The following is a 26,212-nucleotide window of genomic DNA, read 5'->3' on the forward strand; positions in this document are numbered from 1 at the left end:
TATTTTCTGATGACCTGACCTAATGCAGAGATGGCACTTGGAGTTCCCACAAGAGGGGACTTACTGCTTAGGGTCTCTGGGCTCGTTCAAGCCCCTTATGGGGTGAGCCTGTGCCCTCCCACTTCCCAGGCCAGACACTAAGCCCTTTGGTACAGCAGACACACCTCATGGCTGGCACACGGTAGGCACTTCATGATGCTACAGAAGTGAGTGAACAGGTGAGTGCACATGTGAGGGAATGCTATGGTCTAAATATTTGTGTCCCCCCAAAATTCATATGTTGAAACCTAACCCCCACGGTGTTGTTATTAGGAGGTGGGGACTTTGGTAAGCGAGTAGGTCATGAGGGCAGGGCCCTTATGACTCGGATTAGTGCCTTTATAAAAGAAACCCAAGTTGGTACATATATACAATGGAATATTACTCAGCCATAAAAAGGAACGAAATTGGGTCATTTTTAGAGACGTGAATGGACCTAGAGACTGTCATACAGAGTGAAGTAAGTCAGAAAGAGAAAAACAAATATTGTATATTAACGCATATATGTGGAACCTAGAAAAATGGTACAGATGAACTGGTTTGCAGGGCAGAAATAGAGACACAGATGTAGAGAACAAACATATGGACACCAAGGGGGAAAGTGGCGGTGGGTAGAGGTGGTGGTGGGATGAATTGGGAGATTGGGATTGACATATATACACCAATATGTATAAAATAGATAACTAATAAGAACTGCTGTATAAAAAATAAATAAAATACAATTCAAAAATTCAAATAAAAAAAATTTAAAAAAGAGAAACCTGAGAGAGCTCCCTTACCCCTTCCTCCAGGATTCAGCCTCCAGAACTGTCAGATATAAATTTCTGTGTTTATAAGCTATCTAGTCTGTGGAATTGTGTTATAGCAGCCCAAATGGACTAAGACAGGAAGTGAATGCCTTCAAAGCAAGATCTGACACTTGACATGCAGTTATGAAACGTTAGGTATTTTCTCCAAGACAGAGGTCTGCCCAGCTAGGCATTCTCCCTTCTCTGACCTCTGCAAGGTGCGTAACCTGAGTGAGGAGCATGTTTACTGAGTGTCCACTCTGTGCCAAGCACAGGAGCCGCCCCATGTAACCCTTGCAGCCATCCTGGGAGGTAATACTGTCTCCATTTGATAGATGAGGACATGAAGCCTTGGCCAGTAGCTCTGAGTGAGTGCTGGGGGCTGAATGCAACCCAAATCTCTGACTCCAGGGCCAGGGATTTTAACCACTGTACTCTGATACTCCAGCAATTGACTCAACCTTCCTGTGTTAGTCTGTTCAGGCTGCTATGACAAATATGCCACAGACTAAGTGGTTTAAACATTATTTCTTTCTCACAGTTCTGGAAGCTGGAAAGTCCAAGATAAAGGTGCTAGCAGATATGGTGTCTGGTGAGGGCCCGCTTCCTGGTTTCCAGATGGCCACCTTCTCGCTGTGTCCTCACATAGTGGAAAGAGAGAAAGGGAGCTCTCTGGGCCGCTTTTATGAGGGCACTAATCCCATGCATGAGGGCTCCACCCTCATCTAATCACCTCTCACTAGTACCTCCTAGTACCATCACATTGGAGGTTAGAATTTTGAGCTCTGAATTTTGGGGGGACACATCCAGTCCATAATACTCCCTGAGGTAAAGTAAGTGAAGTGCCTGTCTTGGCTCTGGCCTTCCCAGGTGGGGGTGTCCCAGCTTTCCCCATAAGCTGCTTCAAAGGCAGTCCCCCACACCCATTCATTTCTTCCCCTTTCGGCACCTCTGCAGCCTCCTGCAGTCTGGCATCCATGAGGCTGTGCTCCCTCCCCTTACGTCTACAGCCAGCTTCCTCCCCAAATCCCAGGGGAACAGTTAGGGTCCCAACTTACTAGACCCTTCTAGAAGTTTCTGATCCCCCCCCTCGTTCCTGCTTCCTCCTCTAGCGTCAGTGACTTCATTCTCTCCTATGTCTGTGCCCTCCCTTTGGTGTCCCTTCCTCAGTCCCCTTCCAGCTAACGCCCTGCTCTGGGCAACCCCACCTCTTCGATGCCGCAGCCTCTGAATTAGACTCCCTGACCCACCCCTTCAGGTGTCCTCAGCACAGCAACCAGAGAGACTGGCCTTTTTTTTTTTATTACTGTCATGTAAAATTTTTAGTAGATACACATTGATTGAGTGTATATTAACACTGTATACAAAATACAAACTGATATGCCCTCACACATTTCCCTTGTTATCACTGAAATATTATAGGCTTGGGCTTCCCTGGTGGCGCAGTGGTTGAGAATCCACCTGCCGATGCAGGGGACACGGGATTGTGCCCCGGTCCGGGAAGATCCCACATGCCGCGGAGCGGCTGGGCCCGTGAGCCATGGCCGCTGAGCCTGCGCGTCCTGAGCCTGTGCTCCACAACGGGAGAGGCCACAACGGTGAGAGGCCGACGTACCGCAAAAAAAAAAAAAAAAAAAGATTATAGGCTTGAGAGATGAGGTTGAGAGAGAGGAGAGGGGCTCAGACTCGAGGAAGTCAGATGCCACTTACGTCACATTATCTCCCATGGATTCAATATTTTCATCTATAAAATGGGACAATGATGACATTCTTTTTCCTGGGTTATGGTGATGATCAAATGAGATAAGATGTAAAAGTTTGCTCTATTCATTGTCCAGAGATATTAAAAACTGTTGATGGTTATTCTTATCATCTTAATACCTTCTAAACTGGCAGGAGATTCTGCTCATAGAGGAAAAAAACAGCTATATTCAGTATCTCAGCTGTCCTTTGAAATCCACTTGAATATTTATTATATTTCTTCCTCTTTTTATAAAACCACTTGTTTATCTGTTTGTCCCTCATGTTAAAATCAAAAGAGAGTGTTAGGTTTTCTTCTTTTCTTTTTTTTTTTAATTATTATTTTTTTTCTTATTAGTCATCCATTTTATACACATCAGTGTACACATATCAATCCCAATCTCCCAATTCATCCCACCACCACCACCACCCCCCGCCACTTTCCCCCCTTGGTGTCCATACATTTGTTCTCTACTTCTGTGTCTCAATTTCTGCTCTGCAAACCGGTTCATCTGTACCATTTTCTAGGTTCCACATATATGCGTTAATATACAATATTTGTTTTTCTCTTTCTGACTTACTTCACTCTGTATGACAGTCTCTAGACGCATCCACATATCTACAAATGACCCAATTTCATTCCTTTTTATGGCTGAGTAATATTCCATTGTATATATGTACCACATCTTTACCCATTCGTCGGTTGATGGGCATTTAGGTTGCGTCCATGACCTGGCTATTGTAAACAGTGCTGCAGTGAACATTGGGGTGCATGTGTCTTTTTGAATTACAGTTTCCTCTGGGTATATGCCCAGTAGTGGGATTGCTGGGTCATATGGTAATGCTATTTTTAGTTTTTTAAGGAACCTCCATATTGTTCTCCATAGTGGCTGTATCAATTTACATAACCACCAGCAGTGCAAGAGGGTTCCCTTTTCTCCACACCCTCTCCAGCATTTGTTGTTTGTAGATTTTCTGATGATGCCCATTCTAACTGGTGTGAGGTGATACCTCATTGTAGTTTTGATTTGCATTTCTCTAATAATTAGTGATGTTGAGAAGCTTTTCATGTGCTTCTTAGCCATCTGTATGACTTCTGTGGAGAAATGTCTATTTAGGTCTTCTGCCCATTTTTGGATTGGGTTGTTTGTTTTTTTAATATTGAGCTGCATGAGCTGTTTATATATTTTGGAGATTAATCCTTTGTCTGATGATTCATTTGCAAATGTTTTCTCTCATTCTGAGGGTTGTCTTTTCATCTTGTTCATGGTTTCCTTTGCTGTGCAAAAGCTTTGAAGTTTCATTAGGTCCCATTTGTTTATTTTTGTTTTTATTTCCGTTACTCTAGGAGGTGGATCAAAAAAGATCTTGCTAAAAAAAAAAAAAAAATCTTGCTGTGATTTATGTCAAAGAGTGTTCTTCCTATGTTTTCCTCTAAGAGTTTTATAGTGTCTGGTCTTACATTTAGGTCTCTAATACATTTTGAGTTTATTTTTGTGTACGGTGTTAGGGACTGTTCTAATTTCATTCTTTTACATGTAGCTGTCCAGTTTTCCCAGCACCACTTAGTGAAGAGACTGTCTTTTCTCAATTGTATATCCTTGCCTTCTTTGTCATAGATTAGTTGACCATAGGTGCGTGGGTTTATCTCTGGGTTTTCTATCCTGTTCCATTGATCTATATTTCTGTTTTTGTGCCAGTACCATATTGTCTTGATTACTGTACCTTTGTAGTATAGTCTGAAGTCAGGCAGTCTGATTCCTCCAGCTCCGTTTTTTCCCCTCAAGACTGCTTTGGCTATTCAGGGTCTTTTTTGTCTCCATAAATATTTTAAGATTTTTTGTTCTAGTTCTGTAAAAAATGCCATTGGTAATTTGATAGGGATTGTATTGAATCTGTAGATTGCTTTGGGTAGTATAGGCATTTTCACAATGTTGATTCTTCCAACCCAAGAACATGGTATGGCTCTCCATCTGTTGGTATCATCTTTAATTTCTTTCATCAGTGTCTTATAGTTTTCTGCATACAGGTCTTTTGTCTCCCTAGGTAGGTTTATTCCTAGGTATTTTATTCTTTTTGTTGCAGTGGTAAATGGAATGTTTCCTTAATTTCTCTTTCAGATTTTTCATCACTAGTGTATATGAATGCAAGAGATTTCTGTGAATTAATTTTGTATCCTGCAACTTTACCAAATTCATTGATTAGGTCTAGTAGTTTTCTGGTGGCATCTTTAAGATTCTCTATGTATAGTATCATGTCATCTGCAAACAGTGACAGTTTTACTTCTTCTTTTCCAATTTGTATTCCTTTTATTTCTTTTTCTTCTCTGATTGCCACGGCTAGGACTTCCAACACTATGTTGAATAATAGTGGCAAGAGTGGACACCCTTGTCTTGTTCCTGATCTTAGAGGAAATGCTTTCAGTTTTTCACCATTGAGAATGATGTTTGCTGTGGGTTTATCATAAATGGGTGTTGAATTTTGTCAAAAGCTTTTTCTGCATCTATTAAGATGATCATATGGTTTTTATTCTTCAATTTGTTAATATGGTGTATTACATTGATTGATTTGTATATATTGAAGAATCCTTGCATCATGGGGTATGATCCTTTTAATGTGTTGTTGGATTCCGTTTGCTAGTATTTTGTTGAGGATTTTTGCATCTATATTCCTCAGTGATATTGGTCTGTAATTTTCTTTTTTTGTAGTATCTTTGTCTGGTTTTGGTATCAGGGTGATGGTGGCCTCATAGAATGAGTTTGGGAGTGTTCCTTCCTCTGCAATTTTTTGGAAGAGTTTGAGAAGGATGGGTGTTAGCTCTTCTCTAAGTGTTTGATAGAATTCACCTGTGAAGCCATCTGGTCCTGGACTTTTGTTTGTTGGAAGATTTTTAATCACAGTTTCAATTTCTTTACTTGCGATTGATGAGTTCATACTTTCTATTTCTTCCTGGTTCAGTCTTGGAAGGTTATACCTTTCTAAGAATTTGTCCATTTCTTCCAGGTTGTCCATTTTATTGGCATAGAGTTGCTTGTCATAGTCTCTTAGGATGCTTTGTATTTCTGTGGTGTCTGCTGTAACTTCTCCTTTTTCATTTCTAATTTTATTGATTTGAGTCCTAGCCCTCTTTTTCTTGTTGAGTCTGGTTAATGGTTTATCAATTTTGTTTATCTTCTCCAAGAACCAGCTTTTAGTTTTATTGATCTTTGCTATTGTTTTCTTTGTTTCTAGTTCATTTATTTGTGCTCTGATCTTCATGATTTCTTTCCTTCTGCTAATTTTGGGTTTTGTTTGTTCTTCTTTCTCTAGTTCCTTTAGGTGTAACATTAGATTGTTTATTTGAGATTTTTCTTGTTTCTTGAGGTAGGCTTGTATGGCTATAAACTTCCCTCTGAGATCTGCTTTTGCTGCATCCCGTAGGTTTTGGATCATCATGTTTTCATTGTCTTGTCTCTAGGTATGTTTTGATTTCCTCTTTGATTTCTTCAGTGATCTCTTGGTTATTTAGTAACGTATTGTTTAGCCTCCACGTGTTTGTATTTTTTACGTTTTTTTCCCTGTAATTGATTTCTAATCTCATAGCATTGTGGTCAGAAAAGATGCTTGATATGATTTCAATTTTCTTAAATTTACTGAGGCTTGATTTGTGACCCAAGATGTGATCTATCCTGGAGAATGTCCCATGCGCACTTGAGAAGAAACTGTAATCTGCTGGTTTTGGATGGAATGTCCTATAAATATCAATTAAATCTATCTGGTCTGTTGTTTCATTTAAAACTTGTGTTTCCTTATTAATTTTCTGTTTGGATGATCTGTCCATTGGTGTAAGTGAGGTGTTAAAGTCCCCCACTATTATTGTGTTACTATCGATTTCCTCTTTTAGAGCTGTTAGCAGTTGCCTTATGTATTGAGGTGCTCCTATGTTGGGTCCATATATATTTATAATTGTTATATCTTCTTCTTGAATTGATCCCTTGATCATTATGTAGTGTTCTTCCTTGTCTCTTGTAACATTCTTTATTTTAAAGTCTAGTTTATCTGATATGAGTATTGCTACTCCAGCTTTCTTTTGATTTCCATTTCCATGGAATATCTTTTTCCATTCCCTCACTTTCAGTCTGTATGTGTCCCTAGGTCTGAAGTCTCTTGTAGACAGCATATATACGGGTCTTGTTTTTGTATCCATTCAGCGACCCTGTGTCTTTTGGTTGGAGCATTTAATCCATTCACATTTAAGGTAATTATCTATATGGGTGTTCCTATTACCATTTCCTTAATTGTTATGGGTTTGTTTTTGTAGGTCCTTTTCTTCTCTTGTGTTTCCCACTTAGAGAAGTTCCTTTAGCATTTGTTGTAGAGCTGGTTTGGTGGTGCTGAATTCTCTTCACTTTTGCTTGTCTGTAAAGCTTTTGATTTCTCCATAGAATCTGAATGAGATTCTTGCCAGGTAGAGTAATCTTGGTTGTAGCTTCTTCCCTTTCATCACTTTAAGTATATCATGCCACCCCCTTCTGGCTTGTAGAGTTTCTGCTGAGAAATCAGCTGTTAACCTTATGGGAGTTCCCTTGTATGTTATTTGTTGTTTTTCTTGCTACTTTCAATAATTTTTCTTTGTCTTTAATTTTTGCCAACTTGATTACTATGTGTCTTGGCGTGTTTCTCCTTGGGTTTATCCTGTATGGGACTCTCTGCCTTCCTGGACTTGGGTGGCTATTTCCTTGCCCATGTTAGGGAAGTTTTTGACTATAATCTCTTCAAATATTTTCTTGGGTCCTTTCTCTCTCTCTTCTCCTTCTGGGACCCCTCTAATGCGAATGTTGTTGCGTTTAATGTTGTCCCAGAGGTCTCTTAGGCTGTCTTCATTTCTTTTCATTCTTTTTTCTTTATTCTGTTCCGCAGCAGTGAATTCCACCATTCTGTCTTCCAGGTCACTTATCCGTTCTTCTGCCTCAGTTATTCTGCTATTGATTCCTTCTAGTGTATTTGTCATTTCAGTTATTGTATTGTTCATCTCTGTTTGTTTGTTCTTTAATTCTTCTAGATCTTTGTTAAACATTTCTTGCATCTTCTTGATCTTTGTCTCCATTCTTTTTCCGAGGTCCTGGATCATGTTCACTATCATTATTCTGAATTCTTTTTCTGGAAAATTGCCTATCCATTTCATTTAGTTGTTTTTCTGGGGTTTTATCTTGTTCCTTCATCTGGTACATAGCCCTCTGCCTTTTCATCTTGTCTATCTTTCTGTGAATGTGGTTTTTGTTCCACAGGCTGCAGGACTGTAGTTCTTCTTGCTTCTGCTGTCTGCCCTCTCATGATGAGGCTATCTAAGAGGCTTGTGGAAGTTTCCTCGGTTTTATTCATATTCTGGGGCATTTGTGTAACTTAAACTTTGCCCTGAGAGTGTCCATAAGAGATCTGCTGACCAACTCTTTGTCCAGTGTTTCCTCTATTTTTCCCTCTTCTCTTCTCCCACACCTACATCTCCCTGCCTCAGGGCCTTTGCTCTGGCTGTTGATTGGCCTGGAATACCCTTCCCCTAGATGTCACCTCCTTCCAGTCCTTCATCAGATGTTACTTCCTCAATGAGGCCTGCCCTGACCCACCCACTTAATACTGCAACTTGCCCCCTCCCTTCCCCAGGCTCTCCCCACCCCCTCAGCCAACTCTTTTTACTTCTTCTTCTTCTTTAAAAATTTTTATTTGTTTATTTATTTTTGACTGCATTGGGTCTTTTTTGTTGTGCGCCGGCTTTCTCTAGTTGCGGCGAGCAGGGGCTACTCTTTGTTGCTGTGCACAGCCTTCTCATTGCAGTGGCTTCTCTTGTTGCGAAGCATGGGCTCTAGGCGCCTGGGCTTCAGAAGTTGTGGCTCACAGGCTCAGTAGTTGTGGCTCGTGGGTTCTAGAGTGCAAGCTCAGTAGTTGTGGCACAAGGGCTTAGCTGCTCCGCGGCATGTGGGATCTTCCTGGACCAGGGCTCAAACCTGTGTCCCCTGCATTGGCAGGCGGATTCCCAACCACTGCGCCACCAGGGAAGCCTCCTCCTCCTCCTCCTCCCCCCTCCCCCTCCTTCCTCTTCCTTCTCCTTCTTCCTCTTCCTCCTCTTCCTCTTATTGTTCTCCTTCTCCTTCCTCTTCCTCTCCTTCTTCCCCTTCTTTTCCTTCTTCTTCTTCCATAACACTTGCCACTTTCCAATATGCCATGTTTGTAGTTTATTATCCATCTCCCATGCTGAAATGTAAGCCTCGTGAGAGAACTTTGTCTTGATCACTCATGACTCCCAAGGGCCTGGTAGATAGTGGGCCCTCAGTAACTATTTGTTGAGTGAATGAAAGCCTCCTTCACAGGCTCCTCTTCTGCTCTTTAAATGCTGGGATTCCCCAGGGGCCCCCATTCTCATACTGTACATGCTTCCTGGGATGTCTTATCCACATGACCCTTGAACCCAAGTTCCAGCCCAGACCTCCAAGACTCTCTCCCACTGCCTCCACCTGCTTGGGCAAGGCATCTTTACTATTCAGCCAGCGGCACCTCCTCTAGGAAGCCCACCCAGGCCTCTTCTCTTGTTTCCTGGCATTCCATGATGTCTCCCATATATATAGCCAAATAAACTGGAAGACTTGGAGGGAATTTCTTTAAAAAGAAATAGTGAATAGCATCTTATGGAACGCTAAGTGCAGAACTGTCTTCAGAAAGACAAAAGCAGCCTCTGAGAGCCAGGAGCTGGCCCAGCACTCACAGCTAGGCAACAGGAAGTGTGGGGGTGGGGTTCTGACCTTGAACATAAGCAATTTCCCAGGACATCTACATCACATGAGGCCACCTTGGGACCAGGGTGGAGTGAGAGTAAAAACCAAACCACTCACCGGTAATCATGTCTGAACGGAGACCAAATAATAACATCATCCAAACCACAAAAATGACCAAACACCCCCATGTGGTTCACATGAGCGACTGCTGCTTCTTTACCAATCCCAGCTTTGGCCTTGCCCCATCATTCCCCCTTCTAGGTAAGAGTTATTGAAACACCCAATCCTAGAATTACCCCTGCTCCCTGCTTTGGTAGCGTCCAATTCAGAGCAAAGCCCTGCTTTCTTGAGCCCTCCCCCAAGTCACCTAACTCAAGCCCAAATCCTGAATGAGTCCTTTCTGATACCTGCTGATGGCAATGCCCCCCATGGTGGACAGTCTCCCTTGTTAAAGTGAGTCAGTAGACTCAATTTTTTTCACCTGCAGGTGTGTACCTGGTGGCCTCTGGCAGCAGGGTATGGACAATATTGTACATCTGAGTATTCCCCCCCCCCCCCATGCCTGGCACACAGCAGTTCTCAAAAACATGGTAGATAAATTAACTAAAACTAAGATGGAAACCACATTTCTGGTACGGAACATGCTGGTGGTCACTAGACAAACCGCTGGTTCTGCCAGGAAGTTAGCAGCTGTTCCTTGAACTCCTGCATTATAAAGTGTGACAGGAAACCTAAGACACGAGTCATGTCCTCATTGGCAAGGCACACAGAAACACACAAGGTTAAATAATCCTGTGGGACCACAGTCAGTAGTACAGGGGCCATTGTGAGCAGCACATAATTAAATGCCTGATGAACTCTAAGTGCTGTCAGGTGACAAATGCAATTCAGGTAGGTGAACAGAAAAGGAAAGAAGTTGTCGCAGACTTTGAGAGATGGGGAACGGCGGGTGCAAAGGCACGGAGGAGGGAATATTCGTGGTATGCTTGCAGGGCACTAGGTTCTTTCAGGCTGGGATTCTGCCCGTCCTGCTCACCTCATATCCCCACAGTGCCTGACACAGAGCAGGCTTTCAGTAACTACGTGGAGAATGAATATGTGTGTGTATGGATCAGTGAGGGGACTCGTGGCCCTGAATAAGAAGGTTCAAAGAGAGGAGATGATGCTAGAAAAGTTGGGGCCTTGAATCCCAGTCTAAGAAATTCTGGATCTTCCTGTCACTTGGGAGCTCATTGTGGAGGGAGCAGGAGAGAGATCTGGGCAGAGCCGTGCTTCAATGCAATCGATCTGGGACAATGTGCAGAAGGAGAAAGAATGTTTTCAGAAAACGAGGAATCTGGGTCCCAAGTCATCAGGGCCTCTGTGCAAATGGGGGGAGGGGATTAAAGGCAAGGTCACCACCATGAGGTGGAAGGAATGTGGGATTTGGAGTCAGCAGACCTGAGTTGGAATTTCTGGGACCTTGGACAAGGTCCTTAACACCTCTGAGCCCTAGCCTCCATCTCCTGTTGCTTGGGATCTGGTACAGACTCATGCCATAGGCCCAGGGCAGGCATTTTGGCCACAGCAAGTCCTCCTGCAAGGTACAGTTGTTTGCATGTTTCAAAACAGAATCACAGGGTCTTCCCTGGTGGCGCAGTGGTTGAGAATCCACCTGCCAATGCAGGGGACACGGCTTCAAGCCCTGGTCTGGGAGGATCCCACATGCCGTGGAGCGACTAAGCCCGTGCGCCACAACTACTGAGCCTGTGCTCTAGAGCCCGCGAGCCACAACTACTGAGCCTGTGTGCCACAACTACTGAAGCCCACACGCCTAGAGCCCGTGCTCCGCAACAAGAGAAGCCACTGCAATGAGAAGCCCACGCACCACAAAAAAGCGTAGCCCCCGCTGGCCACAACTAGAGAAAGCCCGCGCGCAGCAACGAAGACCCAACGCCACCATAAATAATTAATTTAAAAAAACAGCAAAACCCAGAAAATCACAGCCACGATCTCTGAACCAAAGGCTGAGTCAGGCCTTAAGACGTGGAATGGAAAGAGCCATGAATGTGGGGCTTGGGACCTGAATGCTGGTGGTGTTCTCTCACTGGTCATTTCACTTCTCTGAGCCTCGGTTTCCATTCCTCAATAGTGACCAGGAGCCACACACTGCCGCAGCCTCCGGGAGCAGCTCCGGGGATCCCTCTGTGAACACACCAGCAGAGTGCGGTGCATAGCCGAAGGCTCTAGCCGTCCAGCCCCTCCGCCCCTCCCTCCCTGTAAGCCAGTGACCAACCTCCCTTCCCCGCAGGGGGGCTGGGAGCAGACCGTGTGGTAGGAAGAGCCGCCGCCCCCTTTGCAGAAGGAGGCGCCCTCAGCCCTTAGCCTCAGTCCAGGGGCACAAGTCTAGGCCGTGCTGACCCAGCCAGGCCCTAACGGAGCCCTTTGTGCTGGCTTACCAGCCTCTCGGGCTAGGGGCCCCGTCAGCAGGCCACGCCCAGGGTTCCCCGGGACCCTCCACAGCACTCCCCTGGCTGCAGCTTAAAGTGCAGCTTGTTTTCATCGTGCCTTCTCGGCTTGCTTGCCCCTCTGAGCAGCCAGCCAAACCGGCTCTGTGAGAAGAGGTATGGCGAGGCGGCCGGGCACCAAGGCCGAGTCAGCGGGATGGACTCGGAGCCCTGAGGAGCGGCCCCGAGGCACGAGCCTCCAGGGCACTGGCCCCTTTCGTCGCATCTCCCCTCAGCCTGGGCGCAGAGGCCCTCCTTCAAACGTGGTTCACAGCTGCATGGGCAGCGATGAGCCAGTGCTTCGCCAGGTGGATAAAAACTGAATTAACTGAGAGGAATTGGAACTGAGCACGTGAGAGCAGGGGCCTTTGCTTGACGGGAACCACCGCAGATTCCCTCTTCAAAATCTGCTCCTCTCTGGTCTAGGATTTGAGATGAAATGTGATTCAGTTGACATCATATTGACACTTCCGGGTTGGTGGACCTGCTTTCTCCCCACAGCAGGTGTGTCTGCCCTTCTGAGAGATGGCCTGTGCCTCACCACAGCCCTGTGTGCGTGTGGGACCCTAAGGTGGAGGGAGCAAAGGCCAGGGCTGGGCGGGCTTCAGGGCTTTCCTCATCTCACTGCCCCAGTGCGGGCTCTCGATGGCCAGACTTTTGTCCCATCAGGGACCGTCCCTGCCTCCCCTGGCCTTGGAGCCAGTCTTCTCCCCAAATTCTGGGCTGAGGCTACGGCTCTGCTCCTGTCGTGGTGGGCAGGAGGGGCGGTGAGCTCATCCCTGGAAAGGATTAGTCATCAGAGAGACAGGGACAGATCTGGGGGGCAGGACGGAGGACAGGCTCTATGTAAATGAGTCATCTTCCCTCCAGCTCCGAGGGCCCGAGCTTGACAGCTGCTCCAGCTCGGGCCCCGGGAGAGATTGGTAAGCGGGAGCTTCCTGGAGGCAGGAGTAGTTAGCTGGCTTTTAATAACTCATTTTGCTGAATGATTTCTGGTGAGGAGAGAAAACCTTAATCCCACAGATGAAGCGCGCGGCGGGGCAGGTTCAATCAGCCCCACTGGCGAGGAAAACAGTGCCGAGGTTCGAAGTTGATTCTTGGGGTCACTTGCCCATCACTCCTAAATTACCGAAACTTTCCTAATGTTAAAAATCCCTGACCTGCAGCCTGCGGGGTTCAGCCTTCTTTTCCTAGCCCCTCTGCCCTCTCAGCCATCCCCACACACCCCCTGCTCTCAGCAAACAAAGATCATCCCAAAGGCCCCCAGAGAACAAGCAAAATTGAACAGGAGAATGGAAGGGTCCGCTTCCTCTACGTGACTTGTGTTTTTCTGTTGCCTCTTTGTCCTGAGTCAGGGAGTATCCAGCACGAGCCCAGCCCCCACCTGGCTGTGGTGGGAAGGAACCCAGCGCTGCGCCCTCAGGGAGCTGCCCATCTCGGTTACAATTTAGACAAACCCTCCAGCGGCAGCAAACGTCGCAGTCCAGTCTCAGCTTTCCCACCACAGGCCCACTCTCCGGCGTCCCCCTCCCCCATTGCCACCCTTGATTTCAGGATTGGAAAAGGTGGGGCCTCCCCACCCCACCCCCTCGGTGCAGGGACCAGAGCCTGAAGCCATCCCAGAGGGGACGCTGCCACTCATCGGGGACCGCCGAGGACACAGAGGCCCGGCGAGACGCAGGGACAGCAAGTTAGCGGTAGAGTCGTCTTAGGTGTGTGTACAGGGGGGTTGTCCTTTCCGCCGAAACTCCTAGTCCGTGGTTCGCCCGTTCCTTGCTCCACCTTCGGCTCTTCAGCTGCACTGTGAGGGCTGGGGCCTCACCGGGGCGTTTCCCAGCTACACTTGCTGCTTCTTGAGCGCACCAGGGAGCCACCTCCTCGTTTACTCCTCACAGCAACCTTACGAAGTAGGCAGTCATCAGGCCACTTTTAGGGGGAGAAATAACGTGTCCCCATTGGCCCATCAGCAAGTGGAGGCGCCAGAGCCTGACGCCACAGCCTCTGCTCTCAACTCTCCAAGAAAGCTGCTGCCGGCCCTTCCCGAGCCTGCAGGAGGGGAGACTCCCCGAGTTTATCTTCGGCAGCTTGATGCTTCCAGGGTCTGTAAGTCTCTGCAAGGCCAGACAGGTTGCTGGATGCCAGGCCCAGATGATGAAGAAGCTTCTTGCGGTGTCAGGTGACACTCTCACAGCCGCAGTGCTCCTGCAAGTTCAGCCTGAGTACAACGTGGATAGGAGGGTCTCCCAGCCTTGTCCTTCTCCTTCTGCCACAGGTTCATCCACTCCATCGGCAAGAGTTACTAAACGTCTGTGGGCTAGACGCCAAGCTGCACGTGGGAACCAGCCAGGCTGAACCCAGCCCCTTCCCCTGGCCCTGTGCACGGCGCTCTCCCAGCAGGGCACACCTTTCTCAAGCCCAGGCCTCTACTTCCTCCCTCTCGAAATCCCATCCACCCTACAAGACTGAACACAGATACCTCTTCCTCCATAAGACTCTCCCAGCCACTGCACCAGGAGAGCATCAGCCCTGCTTCTGACCTAAGCTGGTCAGGGGACTAATTTAAATTTCCCAGGCGATTCCATTATGGAGCCAGAGTTAAGAACTGCTGCTCCAACCAAAAGCAACCTATGTCTCTTTCCACGGAACTCTCGTGCATTTAACTTTCTCCCTTATCACGTCGCAAGCTCCCTCCTCTAGTTTCACACCTGGGCTCTGCCACTTGCTTGCTCTGTGATCTGGGCAAGTTACTTAACCTAAGTGTCTTTATTAAGTGTGACTCAGTTTACTAATCTCACAAATGGGAATGATAATAGTTCCCACTGTAGTTCATCAAATCTAAGACACCATCAATTATAAATGTACCAATAACGTGTACCATTGAGAATTTAGGATGCTGCCAAATAAACTATGTCGAGTCATTGACCGTAAGATGCATCCTGATTTCAGGGCTGTTAAAATTTCAGGAAAAAGGCCGTGACTTAGAATGAACGCTACCCAGTGCCTCACAGAGCTGTGTGCATTGATCCGCATGAAGCTTTGGCACAGTGCCCGGAAATAGTGAGGGCGCAACACGTTTCAGCTATTATTATCCCCTCCGCGTTTCCATTCGTCACTAGAGTTCTTCCAGTCTTCCTTTCATTCCCAGCCCTCCCAAAAGGTTTGGCCAGGCTACTCAGTTGTCCTCCTCAGGGGAGGGACTTGGAGAAGGATGACACGGGCAGCCTTGAGGTTCCAGGCCTGGGGCTCCAGTCCCAGGGAAGTGTCTCCTCTCAAGCGTCCAGCCCTCCTCCACGGAACGTGGCCAGGAGCTTCCCTCCTTCTCCCCAAGAGTCTGTGTCTCAGCTCCAACCACAGAGCAGCCCGATGGCAGCCCCACCCTCTGACCACAGCCCACTCCACATCTCCCACTGTTCCCTGTTTGGAGAGGGAGAGGCGCTGGAAGACCAGGCTGCTGGCCTGGCTTCGGGTGGGCAAGGCCCGGTTCTGTGTGACCTTTAGGCTCCTTGACTGTTAAAGTGAGCCTGTTATCCCTCCTCCAGCCAGTCAGGAAGGATGCCGGGAGAGGGGGATGTTAGGAGACGCTCCCCAAAGTAGTGTGCCCAGCAGACAAGTAGGGCCATGGGTAGGGCTGCCAGGTTTAGCAGATAAAAATACAGGACTCCCAGTCAAATACGAATTTCAGAAAAACAACGAAGCATTTTTTAGTGTAAATATGGCCCGTGCAATGTTTGGGATGTACTTACATTAAAAAGTGATTTGTTTATCTGAAATTCATATTTATTTGGGAGTCCTGTATTTTATCTGATGAGTCCTAATGGGTCCTTTCCCCTCCTCTGCCCACCAACCCCACACCTCAGCTTTCTCACTCTCCCTGACATTTAACTCTCACCCTTGAGATGTTCTTGAAACTTTTATTTTCAGTCAACAAATAACTATCAGTGCCTAATTTATACATGATTCCCTTGCTCACTGTGGAGAACAGAAAGATGAAGACGACTTTATTAAGGGCTTATTAATGTGCTAGGCACTATTCTAAGTGTTTTGCACATATTGACCCAGTTGAGTACAAAAATACAAATATTATCATCTCCACTTTACAGATAAAATGAGGCACAGAAAGGTCAAGTAATTTGCTCAAAGACACGCAGCTAGGGAGTAGTGGAGCTAGGATTCAAACCTGAGCAGCCCATATAACCTATAGTTCCAAATAGCCAATATAATTTGGTCCCTACTCCCAAGGGGTTCCCAATCTCTCTTCAGGAGACAGGCCCCTGAAGGTAATTAATACTATCAGTCATCTGTGCTTGGTACTCAAAATAAGGTTCACCGACCAGCTGCAGGGGCCTCACCCGGGACCAGGTTAGAAATTTTGAATTGTGAGCCCCATCCCAGAAGCTAACAAGATCCCCAGCTGGGTCCTAGATAATCGAGTTTGAGAATCACTGCTCCAGACAAGTAGAGTGACAGTCTGTTCATTCACTCAGCTGACGTGGCCCAACACCTTCTACATGCCAGGCACTGAAAAGGCATTGCAGTGTTGCAGTGACTTTTTAAAACGTGGGAAATCCTCGAGAATATTTTTAAATGCCTCATCCTTAATTCTTCATGAGGATAGAGTATGGCATTTCCCAAATATTACTCTTTGAAATACTCGAGTCACCTGAGGTGACTAAATACATTCGATGGTCAAATTTGTTTGGGGAACACTGGATAGTGTTAGCATAGCCCTGGTGGCTTCATAAATCACATTAACACGGTGAGTGCTCTAAAAAGTCCCGCAGTAAATAAACGCGTTTCACTTTACTTAAAATTTCTTTTTCTTAATCATGGGCATTCTCTCCACCTCGCATTAAGTCTATTGTCTCATCTTGAGGAACACCCACTGGCAGGTTGTATTACAGTTCACAGAGAGGGCTCGCATCGGGAGGTCGACGTTCTACAGGTGAAGAAATAGAGGCTCAGAGGAGTTAGAGTGACTTGCTTCGATCACTTGGCTCATAAGAGGCTACAACAGCAGGCAAAGCTTTGAGTTCAAGTCTGATACCATTTCCTTGACCCTGGGATGTCTAACCAGGCCCTTAACCATCGGCACCAGCTGGAGTGTGTTTGGTCGCCTGTCACAGAAGGCTTAGGCAGGAAAAGAGATTTATGGGCTCATGTAACTGGAAGTCCAAGGGTAGGTCAGGCAGCCTGCAGTTTGGACAGCTCATTAGGTTTTCAGGATACTCGGACAGCTTTCTGCAGTGTCAGCTTCGTCTAAGGCTCGCTCCTCATGGCCACAGGTGGCCGCCAACCACTCCTGGGGCCACCTCCTGCTCCCTCCACACCCAGGGCAGCTCTTAAAGGTGAGAAGCATTTAGGGACTTCCCTGGTGGTCCAGTGGTAAAGAATCTGCCTTCCAATGCAGGGGACATGGGTTCGATCCCTGGTCGGGGAACCAAGATCCCACACACCACAGGGCAACTAAGCCCGTGGGCCTGAACTAGAGAGACAGAGAGAAGAAAACCCTGCATGCCACAACTAGAGAGGGAGAAGCCCGTGCGCCGCAACGAAAGATCCCTCGTGCCTCAATGAACATCCCACGCGCTGCAACTAAGACCCAATGCAGCCAAAAATAAATAAAATGAATAAATAAAATAAATATTTTTTTAAAAAGTGAGATGCATTTTACCCAGAAACTATCAGAGAAACTCTCCTCTCATCTGATTGGCCTGAACGGGGTCACATGCCCATTCCTGAGCAAGTCTCTGTAGCCGTGAAAATGGCCTGCACTGATTGGCTTAGGCCTATCCATCCTTGAGCCAGTCGTGGTAAGGGACTGGATTTTCCTGATTGGCCTAGACTAATGGAGCCCACCCCTGGCAGTTGGGTCAGTTCTCCAAGGGGCCTGGCTGCTACACTTTAGGTTGGGGGGGTGGGGCGATGGTTGTTAAGGAGATAGCTGCAATGTCCACAACAAGGGTGTTAGGTCGCTTGAAATTTAAACCAACAAATCATCATGATGTATATTTTAAATATCTTACAGTTTTATATGTCAACTGTAACTCAATAAAGCTGAAAAAATTTTTTAAAAGAAATTTAAATCAAAATATTTGAAATTGGGCAGATTCCAACCAGTAGGGTCATCAGGGATACAGCATAATATTGTTTCTTAAAGGAAGGGCTTTAGCCCATTCACATTAGAATCATCAGGGGACATTTGTTAAAATGCAGATTCCTGGGTCCCTCTAAATAAGCCTCTGGAGTGGGACCTGCCTTGGAATCTGCATTTTAATCATGCATCCCAGTTGCTTGGATCAACTCTGGTTTACACCTGCTGTCCTGGGCTAATGATTTGCTCTCAAAAGTATCCCAGGTTGGATTATAAATTATATTTCCCCTCCACCAAGTTGATACTGCAGAGCCAGTGGGAAAAAGTCCCCAAGGTGATGAGCTCAGGCTTCCCATATGGCGCAGTGGAAAGGGCTTCAGGGTCAGCTCAGCCACTCACAAACGGAAACTCAGCCGAGTATCTTCGGTTCCTTTGGCCCACGTCCTTGCCTGCATTGTTGGGGTTGATGATGCGTCCCTCTCAGGGTGGCTGGAGGGACTGGATGAGGGGACATGCGTCCAGTGTCCAGCACAGAGGCTGCCACCCAGGGCCCGATTCAGACCAGTGCTGGTCTCTCCATCTCACTTCCAGGCTCTCGGAGCTGAACTCCAGAGGCCCTGTCACCAGGGCCCCACTTGCGAAGGCGGCACCAGACAGGCTGTGGGAATGAGCTTCACAGCTTTTGTCAAAGTGGCATAATAAAGCCCCCAAGTGTCTGCTCTTTGCAAACTGGGATGGCAGATCAATTGTGGCACAAACAAAATTGAGGCTTGGTGCGAACCCGGGGACAGATCACGCCCGCCCCCGCAGGGTGTGAGTGGGGGAAAGAGGGATTTTCGGGGTGGCAGGGTTTGCCTTTTCTCTGGCTGAAGCTTCAAGGCCCCTCTCCAGAGCCAGCCTGGCTCCCAGAGCTTAGGGGACTGTTCTTCCATCCTGGGAAGCATCTGGCTAGGCAGCAGCACCGGGCACGGACCCTACTGCCCTCGGCAAGAGGTCCGGCCCCGGGGTCTCAGCAGCCCAGAGCTCTGAGCCTCTCGGCGTTGGTGGGGCAGGAGGGTAGACTGTGCCCCCTCCGCCCTGCCTCTGGAGCTGAGCCGACGTGGGTCTGTAGGAAAGCAAAGGGAAGTGAAGTGGGCACAGGAGCCGGACCTCAGGAATCGGGGCAGTGAGAGGGACACTTGTGTTGGGTGCCCTCTGTGCTGGACAGAGAACCTCCTGACCTGCCTGTCCCCTTCATTCTGGGCAGAGAGTGCCACAGCCAGCCAAGCACTTGGCATCATTTTGGGCCTGGAGTCACAGCCATGAGGTCACCTCAGGACAGGTCTGGCCCAGCCCCTGCATGGGGGCAGCAGAGGGGTGGGGAGCTGTGCAAAACCTCTAAGAAGGCAGCCCGGATCCTCTGTGCGGGTGTCTGCCTGGTTTTCCACCACAGCCCTGAGCGCAGCCCGAGGCCTGCCAAACCAGGTCTTCAGTAAGTGTTTGCTGGAAAAAGGAATGAGCGGGTGGATGACGGTGCTGCAGGTGCATATCTGGTGGTGCTGTTGTGTAGAGGCCCTGGCAAAGGCCACAGCCCTGCGGGGAAGGAGAAGCGTGGGTGGAAAAATAAGTCTCATTCAGGGTTCTGTCATCCAGGGGAGAGGCAGATCCTCAGCAAGAAACCCAGACTCTAAAGGGGGTGCTGGGGCAGGAGCCAGGAGTCCAGTCATGGAGGAGTTTGGGGGAATCTGAAGATGCTCCTCGAGAGTGGAGATGGCTTTTGACTCGGGGGTAGGTCAGGCAGGGGCAGTCCTGTCAGGAGCCCAGCGGGCAGATGAGTGCCCTGCCTGGGGGCAACCGGCTGGACTGCGGGCCAGAAGCAGCGGTCCCTCCTGTGCCTCAGTCCTCCTGCTGTCCCCAAGCCCTGGGTTGAGTCTGGTCTGAATTGCCTCGCTGTCTTAACTGTGCCACGGGAAGGGGGATGAGTCCACCTTGGTGAAGACATTAAGGGGGGAGCAGTGGCCCCCCTCCCCAGCAACAGTCAGTGGAGAGAGAGCCACAAGAGGAGAGTGGACTCTTGGGGACAGGAGCTGTGACTGAGGGTCAGCCACCCTGCCCACATGAAAGCGCTCTCCCAGCTGCCAGCCCTCTTGGTTTTCTAAGAGGCATGGAGGCCCTGCGGTGCCCTCAGAAGACAGTCTAGGGTGGCAGAGAGAAGGTGGATGTTAGACACCAGCCAACCTGGGTTTCAGGCTCAGCCCCACCATTTCTGGGCTGTGCGGCCATGGCAACTACTCAGCCCCTTGACCCGAGGTCTCCTCATCTGCTAAACAGGGGTGTGCCTCCCTCACAGGTTGTAGAGATGGAGCGAAACGAGACCTGCGGGGCTGGCACTGTGAGTGGTGGGCCTTTGGAACCAGTTTATTAAATGGGCGGCACGGGAAATGGCTTTGTCTTCATCTATGGTTTTGAAGAATTCTCCTTTGGATTCCTTAACAACGTCTTGGATGGATGCTAGAGTTTTCCAAATAATATTTTTTTAAGTATTACCAGTTTTAAAATTGAGACCCATTCTCAGATGTCCAACCCAATCTAAATCCCATCTTCAAATTCACTTCTAATCAAAGCTCAGCCTCTCCCTCCATCTCTGGCCTGGCCCCCGGCTCAGGGACCTGCAGTGTGGGAGGGGTCATCTGTTTGTTTCCTCCTGGTCTTACATCACTGGTGCCACTATCATCCTTTCTTAGCTTTTGCTGGTGGCATCACAATGCCCACGGCTAGGACAGACATACCCTTCCATGGAGCCCATTGGGTCTTTGGAGATTCCCCCCTTCCCCCCCAATACAGGGACCACTGCCCTGCACCTTTCCCTAAGTGGGTGGTGCTTCCTGTGACTACATCGCATGCTGTCCCCCGCCCTCCGCCCCTCAGGCACCCTCGATCCAGCAGGCAGCCCTCCCGGGCAGCGTCTCTTCAGATGTGGCTGCCGTCTGCAGAGTCTGCTTGACCCATGTCACTCTCCCCCATCCTTGGCGCAAGGTGCCCTGGGAGTACAGACTGCTCCCACTGATGCCCTCTTCCTGTCCCTGCCTGTGTGGGCTGCTCCGGTCAGCCTCTGACCCAGAGAACTATCGAGCAGAGCGTCAGACTCCAGGAGACACCTCTGGCTCTCCCGAAACCCTCACCATGCTCCACTCCAGTGCTCCTGGGTAAGCTTTCAAGTGTCTGCAGCTCAGCCAGCATCCACTGGGAAATGAGCTGCCAGGCTGCCCTTGCTGCAGCCTGACGTTCTCTTCACCATCACCACCACCGCCATCTCTAGACCTGCGGGTACCACAGCACCCCTCCTACTTCAGGACCGTCTCCCATTATCCCTGGATAATTTCTAACCTTTCTGTACAGCCTGGAAGTGGGTAGTAGGGGTTACTAGTCACCAGACCCATTTTGCTATTTTAATCGATATGACATAGAGGTATCTAAAACTTCTCTTCAGAATGAGGGCTAACATATTACACGTCACTCTTAGCTTTAAGACTTTAGCTGAAAATTCTCAAAAATAGGAAAATCCCATTCAATATCCTCTTAGGCATAGTATTAATATTCCAGGCTCAGGATTTTTCATTTCTTTAGGAATTTAGCCAAGTGATCCCCCTACGAGAGGTGTTGTTTTCCCTTCATGAGTAGCAGCAGTGCTGTGTATGATGGTCTAAGCACGAAGCTAGAAGCCAGGACACATGTGTGGCATCTGTCCCCCACAAGCTGTAGGTCGTGTCCCCTCTGCCCCTTCTCCCTCACCTATACAGCGAGGGGCAGACCAGAATTAAGTTCACAGTTCTAACGGTCTAGGCATTTTGAAGTGTTTCTTAGCATGACAGTACAAAAAAATCATAAAACATACAATTTGAAAGTTATTATACAATAAACACCCATGTAACCACCACCCAGGTCAACAGAAGATTTCCAGCACCCCAGAGTCCCCCTGGGTCCCCTTCCAGTCACCACACCCTGCCATCCCCAGAGGAAACCCCAATTCTGACTTTTATCAAAATTACTTCCTCGATTTCCCTTATAATTTTGCCAGCCAAGTATGCATCCCTAAAAAGACACTGTAGCTTGGTTTTGCCTGGTTTTGAATTTTATGCAAATGGAATACTTCTTCTGTGTCCAGTTTCTTTTGTTTAACATTCTTTTTGTGAGATCCATTCATGCTGTTGCAAGTAGCAGTGGTTTGTGCTTTTTCCTTGCTGTATAGTATTTCCTTGTATGAACAGACCATGAATTAGGCTGTTGGACACTTGGGTCATCAACCTAGGACTTTCTGTAAATACACACACACAAACACAAACACTCCCACTCCACGTATAGTCATATCGATTCAGAGCTGATTTCTTCATGAATTCAAGAACTTGAGTTTGGCTTTAAAGTGTAGCAAAATCCCTCTATTGAGTCCCTGGTTATACTGCTAGTTTGGCTTTTTTCACACTCTTACGGCCAAATTCTGAATCTAAGGACATAATCCATCTTCCTCAACAGAGGTATCATGATAAGGTTTTCTCCTAACTTGAGTCATTAAGCATAAGATGGAGACAATGTCAGGCAATTGGGCATTTCCTCCAAGGAATCTAGAAAATGATTAGCATACAAGTTTAAGGGATCATTCTGAAAAAAACTTTCTCTGGCCTTTTTAGGGAAATGGTAAGCCACACCTTTCCCAGAGCTGGCACCACCCCCACTTAACAGTGCACAGGTAGATCTCCTGACGTCGGGCATGCATTAAACAGGGATGCCCCTGAACTTCTGCTACAGAGGTGTTGACAGGTGCTACTGTGCCACTCAGACAGATGATGCATTTTCTGCTCAGACTCCAGGCAGCAGTGGATCTTCATGCTAAGGGATTACATCCCCTCCCATAACCAGAGGCAGGCAGCATGGGTCCCACAAGGACATCACAGCCGGCAGCTGGCTGAGAGCTCAGGCTGGAGGAGCAGAGCTGCCACTCTGCGCTGCCCTGGATGACAGGGGCCGAGCATCCTGGCGGGAAGCCAAGCCTTCTGCAGAGATCAGTTGATAAAGAAGCTCCCTTAAAGACGGTGCTTTGAACGAATGGGTAAATTAAGACTTAATTACAAGAGTCAGAGCACTGAGCAGCTGCCCCGGCACAGAGCAGACCTCTCAGGATAAAAGCCACTCCAGACACCCGGCAGCACAGGACCCAGCGGGGCCAAAACCTTTCCCTTGGCTACAAGTGTGAGCAAGGGTGATGGTGGTCCTTGGGTGAGAAGGAGCTGATGTCCAATGGCAGAGCCACGCTCACTCTCTGAAGGTTGTGGACTCATTCTCAAACAATCCATTTGTCGGTTTCATAAACTGACAAAACTCTCCCTTTTCAGAGACCATCAAATAGAGCTACCTGGACTGAACACACCCTACCTGGTCCCCAGCAATCCCATAAAATGAAGCCTTTATGGAAGTCTGTCCTAACAAGGCCCAGGTGTGCCACTGGTACATTAAAAAACAATTTGAGGGATGGGAGACCAGGTGACACTTGTTCAGTTTGTGGGCATCACATCTGTGCAGTGGCTTCTGTTTTGTGTTTCCTGATGGGTCCCTCCTAGTGACCATCTTGCCTCACCCGTATTGATTTATAGATCCCCCACCCCAGACGAGGGGCCATGTCTCCTCCATCAGTTTAGGGGTTGCCCAGATTAGGAACCATATCTAGTGCCACCAAGGCAGAGAAATGTCTAAATACCACTTGAGCGATGCCACTCAGCATAGGAGCCATGTCAGCACCTGCACATGCCTGCCCCGCACAGGGTGGGGACCACCCGCTCAGCCGGGACCTCGCTGATCCCCGCTCTGGTCTCCACAGGTTTCGGCATGACCACCCCCGCAACGGTGGGCGGGAAGGCCTTCCTCATCGCCTACGGGCTGTTCGGCTGTGCCGGCACCATCCTGTTCTTCAACCTCTTCCTGGAGCGCATCATCTCGCTGCTGGCCTTCATCATGCGCGCCTGTCGGGAGCGCCAGCTGCGCCGCAGCGGCCTGCTGCCCGCCACCTTCCGCCGCGGCTCGGCGCTCTCGGAAGCCGACTGCCTGGCGGGCTGGAAGCCCTCGGTGTACCACGTGCTGCTGATCCTGGGTCTGTTCGCCGTGCTGCTGTCTTGCTGCGCCTCGGCCATGTACACCAGCGTGGAGGGATGGGACTACGTGGACTCGCTCTACTTCTGCTTCGTCACCTTCAGCACCATCGGCTTCGGGGACCTGGTGAGCAGCCAGCACGCCGCCTACCGGAACCAGGGGCTCTACCGCCTGGGCAACTTCCTCTTCATCCTGCTCGGCGTGTGCTGCATCTACTCGCTCTTCAACGTCATCTCCATCCTCATCAAGCAGGTGCTCAACTGGATGCTGCGCAAGCTGAGCTGCCGCTGCTGCACGCGCTGCTGCCCGGCGCCCGGCGCGCCCCTGGCCCGGCGCAACGCCATCACCCCGGGTTCCCGGCTGCGCCGCCGCCTGGCCGCGCTCGGCGCCGACCCCGCGGCCCGCGACAGCGACGCAGAGGGCCGCCGCCTGTCGGGCGAGCTCATCTCCATGCGCGACCTCACGGCCTCCAACAAGGTGTCGCTGGCGCTGCTGCAGAAGCAGCTGTCCGAAACGGCCAACGGCTACCCGCGCAGCGTGTGCGTCAACACGCGCCAGAACGGCTTCTCAGGCGGCGTGGGCGCGCTGGGCATCATGAACAACCGCCTGGCCGAGACGAGCGCCTCCAGGTAGACGCGTGCCTCGCCGCGCCACGGACCCTCACCAGGCTGGGGTGCAGCCGGGCGGCGTTTGCTTTCCTTCTCTCAGACGCTGGCGCTTTCTTAACCTTTATCCAATAAAATGAAACCAAAAAAAAAAATTTTTTTTTTAAAGAAATACTATTTGGCCGGGCCTGATGTTATCAAGGGCAGGTTTTGGGGGAGCCTGTTTTCCTTATGGGCTCCCTCTTGGAGAACTGTGGTCCCCAGCAGATTCTCCTCCAGGGAGAGAAAAAGTGGCACCCCAGACCCTCGCCCGGTGCACACGGCAGTGAGAAGAGTGCCACCCCTGGGTTCTGCAGACTGGCACTAAACCCCGTCTCGATGCACGTAAGCAGCTGGCAACCCCAAAGCATATGGTGCAACTTTTCATGGCTCTGAATTACCTCCGCAGCATTTAGAATCCTGGCCCAGCCCAGCAGCTTCCTTCTGGTCGTCAGAAGTGATATAGTCACAGTTATGACAGGTGGGGATGGGGAGAGCCATATGTTGCCTCCTGATGTATATATATAGTACAGCCGCTACACACAGAGAATGGCGTAGTATTATGCAATGGGATGAAACACAGCACCAACTTGCGGACTGTGGCATTTCCCAGAGATGTGGGAATTGCAGTGGTAAGGGGCTTAGCAGGGCTTTCTCAGCCTGGAGTTAGTCCACTTAGCACAGCGCACAGGGCAACTCCTTTTAAAGAGGGAAAGCCTGGAGTGGCCTGCAGGGCCGGGAGCACTCGGGCTGCAGGAGCCCAGCTCTGCTTCAGCTGGCTGATCTCTGAGGCTCAGGGCACATCTCTGAATCCCCTCAACGCTCCTTCCTTTCACCAGCATCGTCCACGGGAATGCTTTTCGTTATTAACCAGGAATGTCTGAGTCTTCTCAGACAAGATTTTTCTTTGTTGGTGTGGATTTTTTCTTATCTTTTTTTCCCTTTTAGAGAGCCCGGGGGTGCAGAGCGCAGTACCCCCTCCAGCTGCCCCTCCTCTGCATCAGGGCTCTGCCAGCCACACTGGTGGGCACCAGGGCCTGCAGCACCAGGAACCAAAGCAGTCATCCTGCAAGTGTCAGAGAATTTGACTCCAGAGCCATGTGTTTGGGACACATCCCATTCTACACCCTGGTTGGCCCCCACTAATATTCAAGTGAATGTGTTTTTTCCACACACACAGTCTGTCCTGGAGGTGGAGGAAGGCAGGAGGGAGAGAGCTGGTGGATGGAAGCAATTTTAGGATTAAAGTTTTGCCCTGGATGATCCTCAAGGTGAAGGACAGTTTCTCCCAGACTCACCCTCTACCTCCTAGGAGGTCACTGACCTGGAGGAAGGCCAGATACCCAGCCTTCACTGAAGAGATGGGGGTCTTGGACTGTAAAGGAACAGTACTCTTTTGGCCCATTTTTTCTCATCCAAAAAGATGACGATCCCAAGGACAAATACCAGAGTCTAGTCAGACACAGTGTGACCCACCAATATACATACAGCTTCTGACCGGAAGTCTTAGGAAAGCACCAGGACATCTCACACCGTCTGCCCGAGAGGCATCAAAAAGCCG

The 26,212-nt window shown here is 48.9% G+C and overlaps 1 protein-coding gene across 1 annotated transcript in view; it reads left to right on the forward strand.

Annotated features, from left to right (window-relative positions):
• KCNK12 (potassium two pore domain channel subfamily K member 12) overlaps window positions 1–24,780 on the forward strand; it is a 52,100-nt gene extending 27,320 nt beyond the window's left edge. The window contains exon 2 of the mRNA XM_019942579.3: window positions 23,739–24,780. Coding sequence (XP_019798138.1) covers window positions 23,739–24,640 — 902 coding nt within the window. The 3' untranslated portion in view covers window positions 24,641–24,780. The remainder of the gene's footprint in view (window positions 1–23,738) is intronic.
• Window positions 24,781–26,212: the final 1,432 nt, after the last annotated feature.

The sequence above is a fragment of the Tursiops truncatus genome, chromosome 14 (genome assembly GCF_011762595.2).
Source record: "Tursiops truncatus isolate mTurTru1 chromosome 14, mTurTru1.mat.Y, whole genome shotgun sequence".
Taxonomy (NCBI): Eukaryota; Metazoa; Chordata; class Mammalia; order Artiodactyla; family Delphinidae; genus Tursiops; species Tursiops truncatus.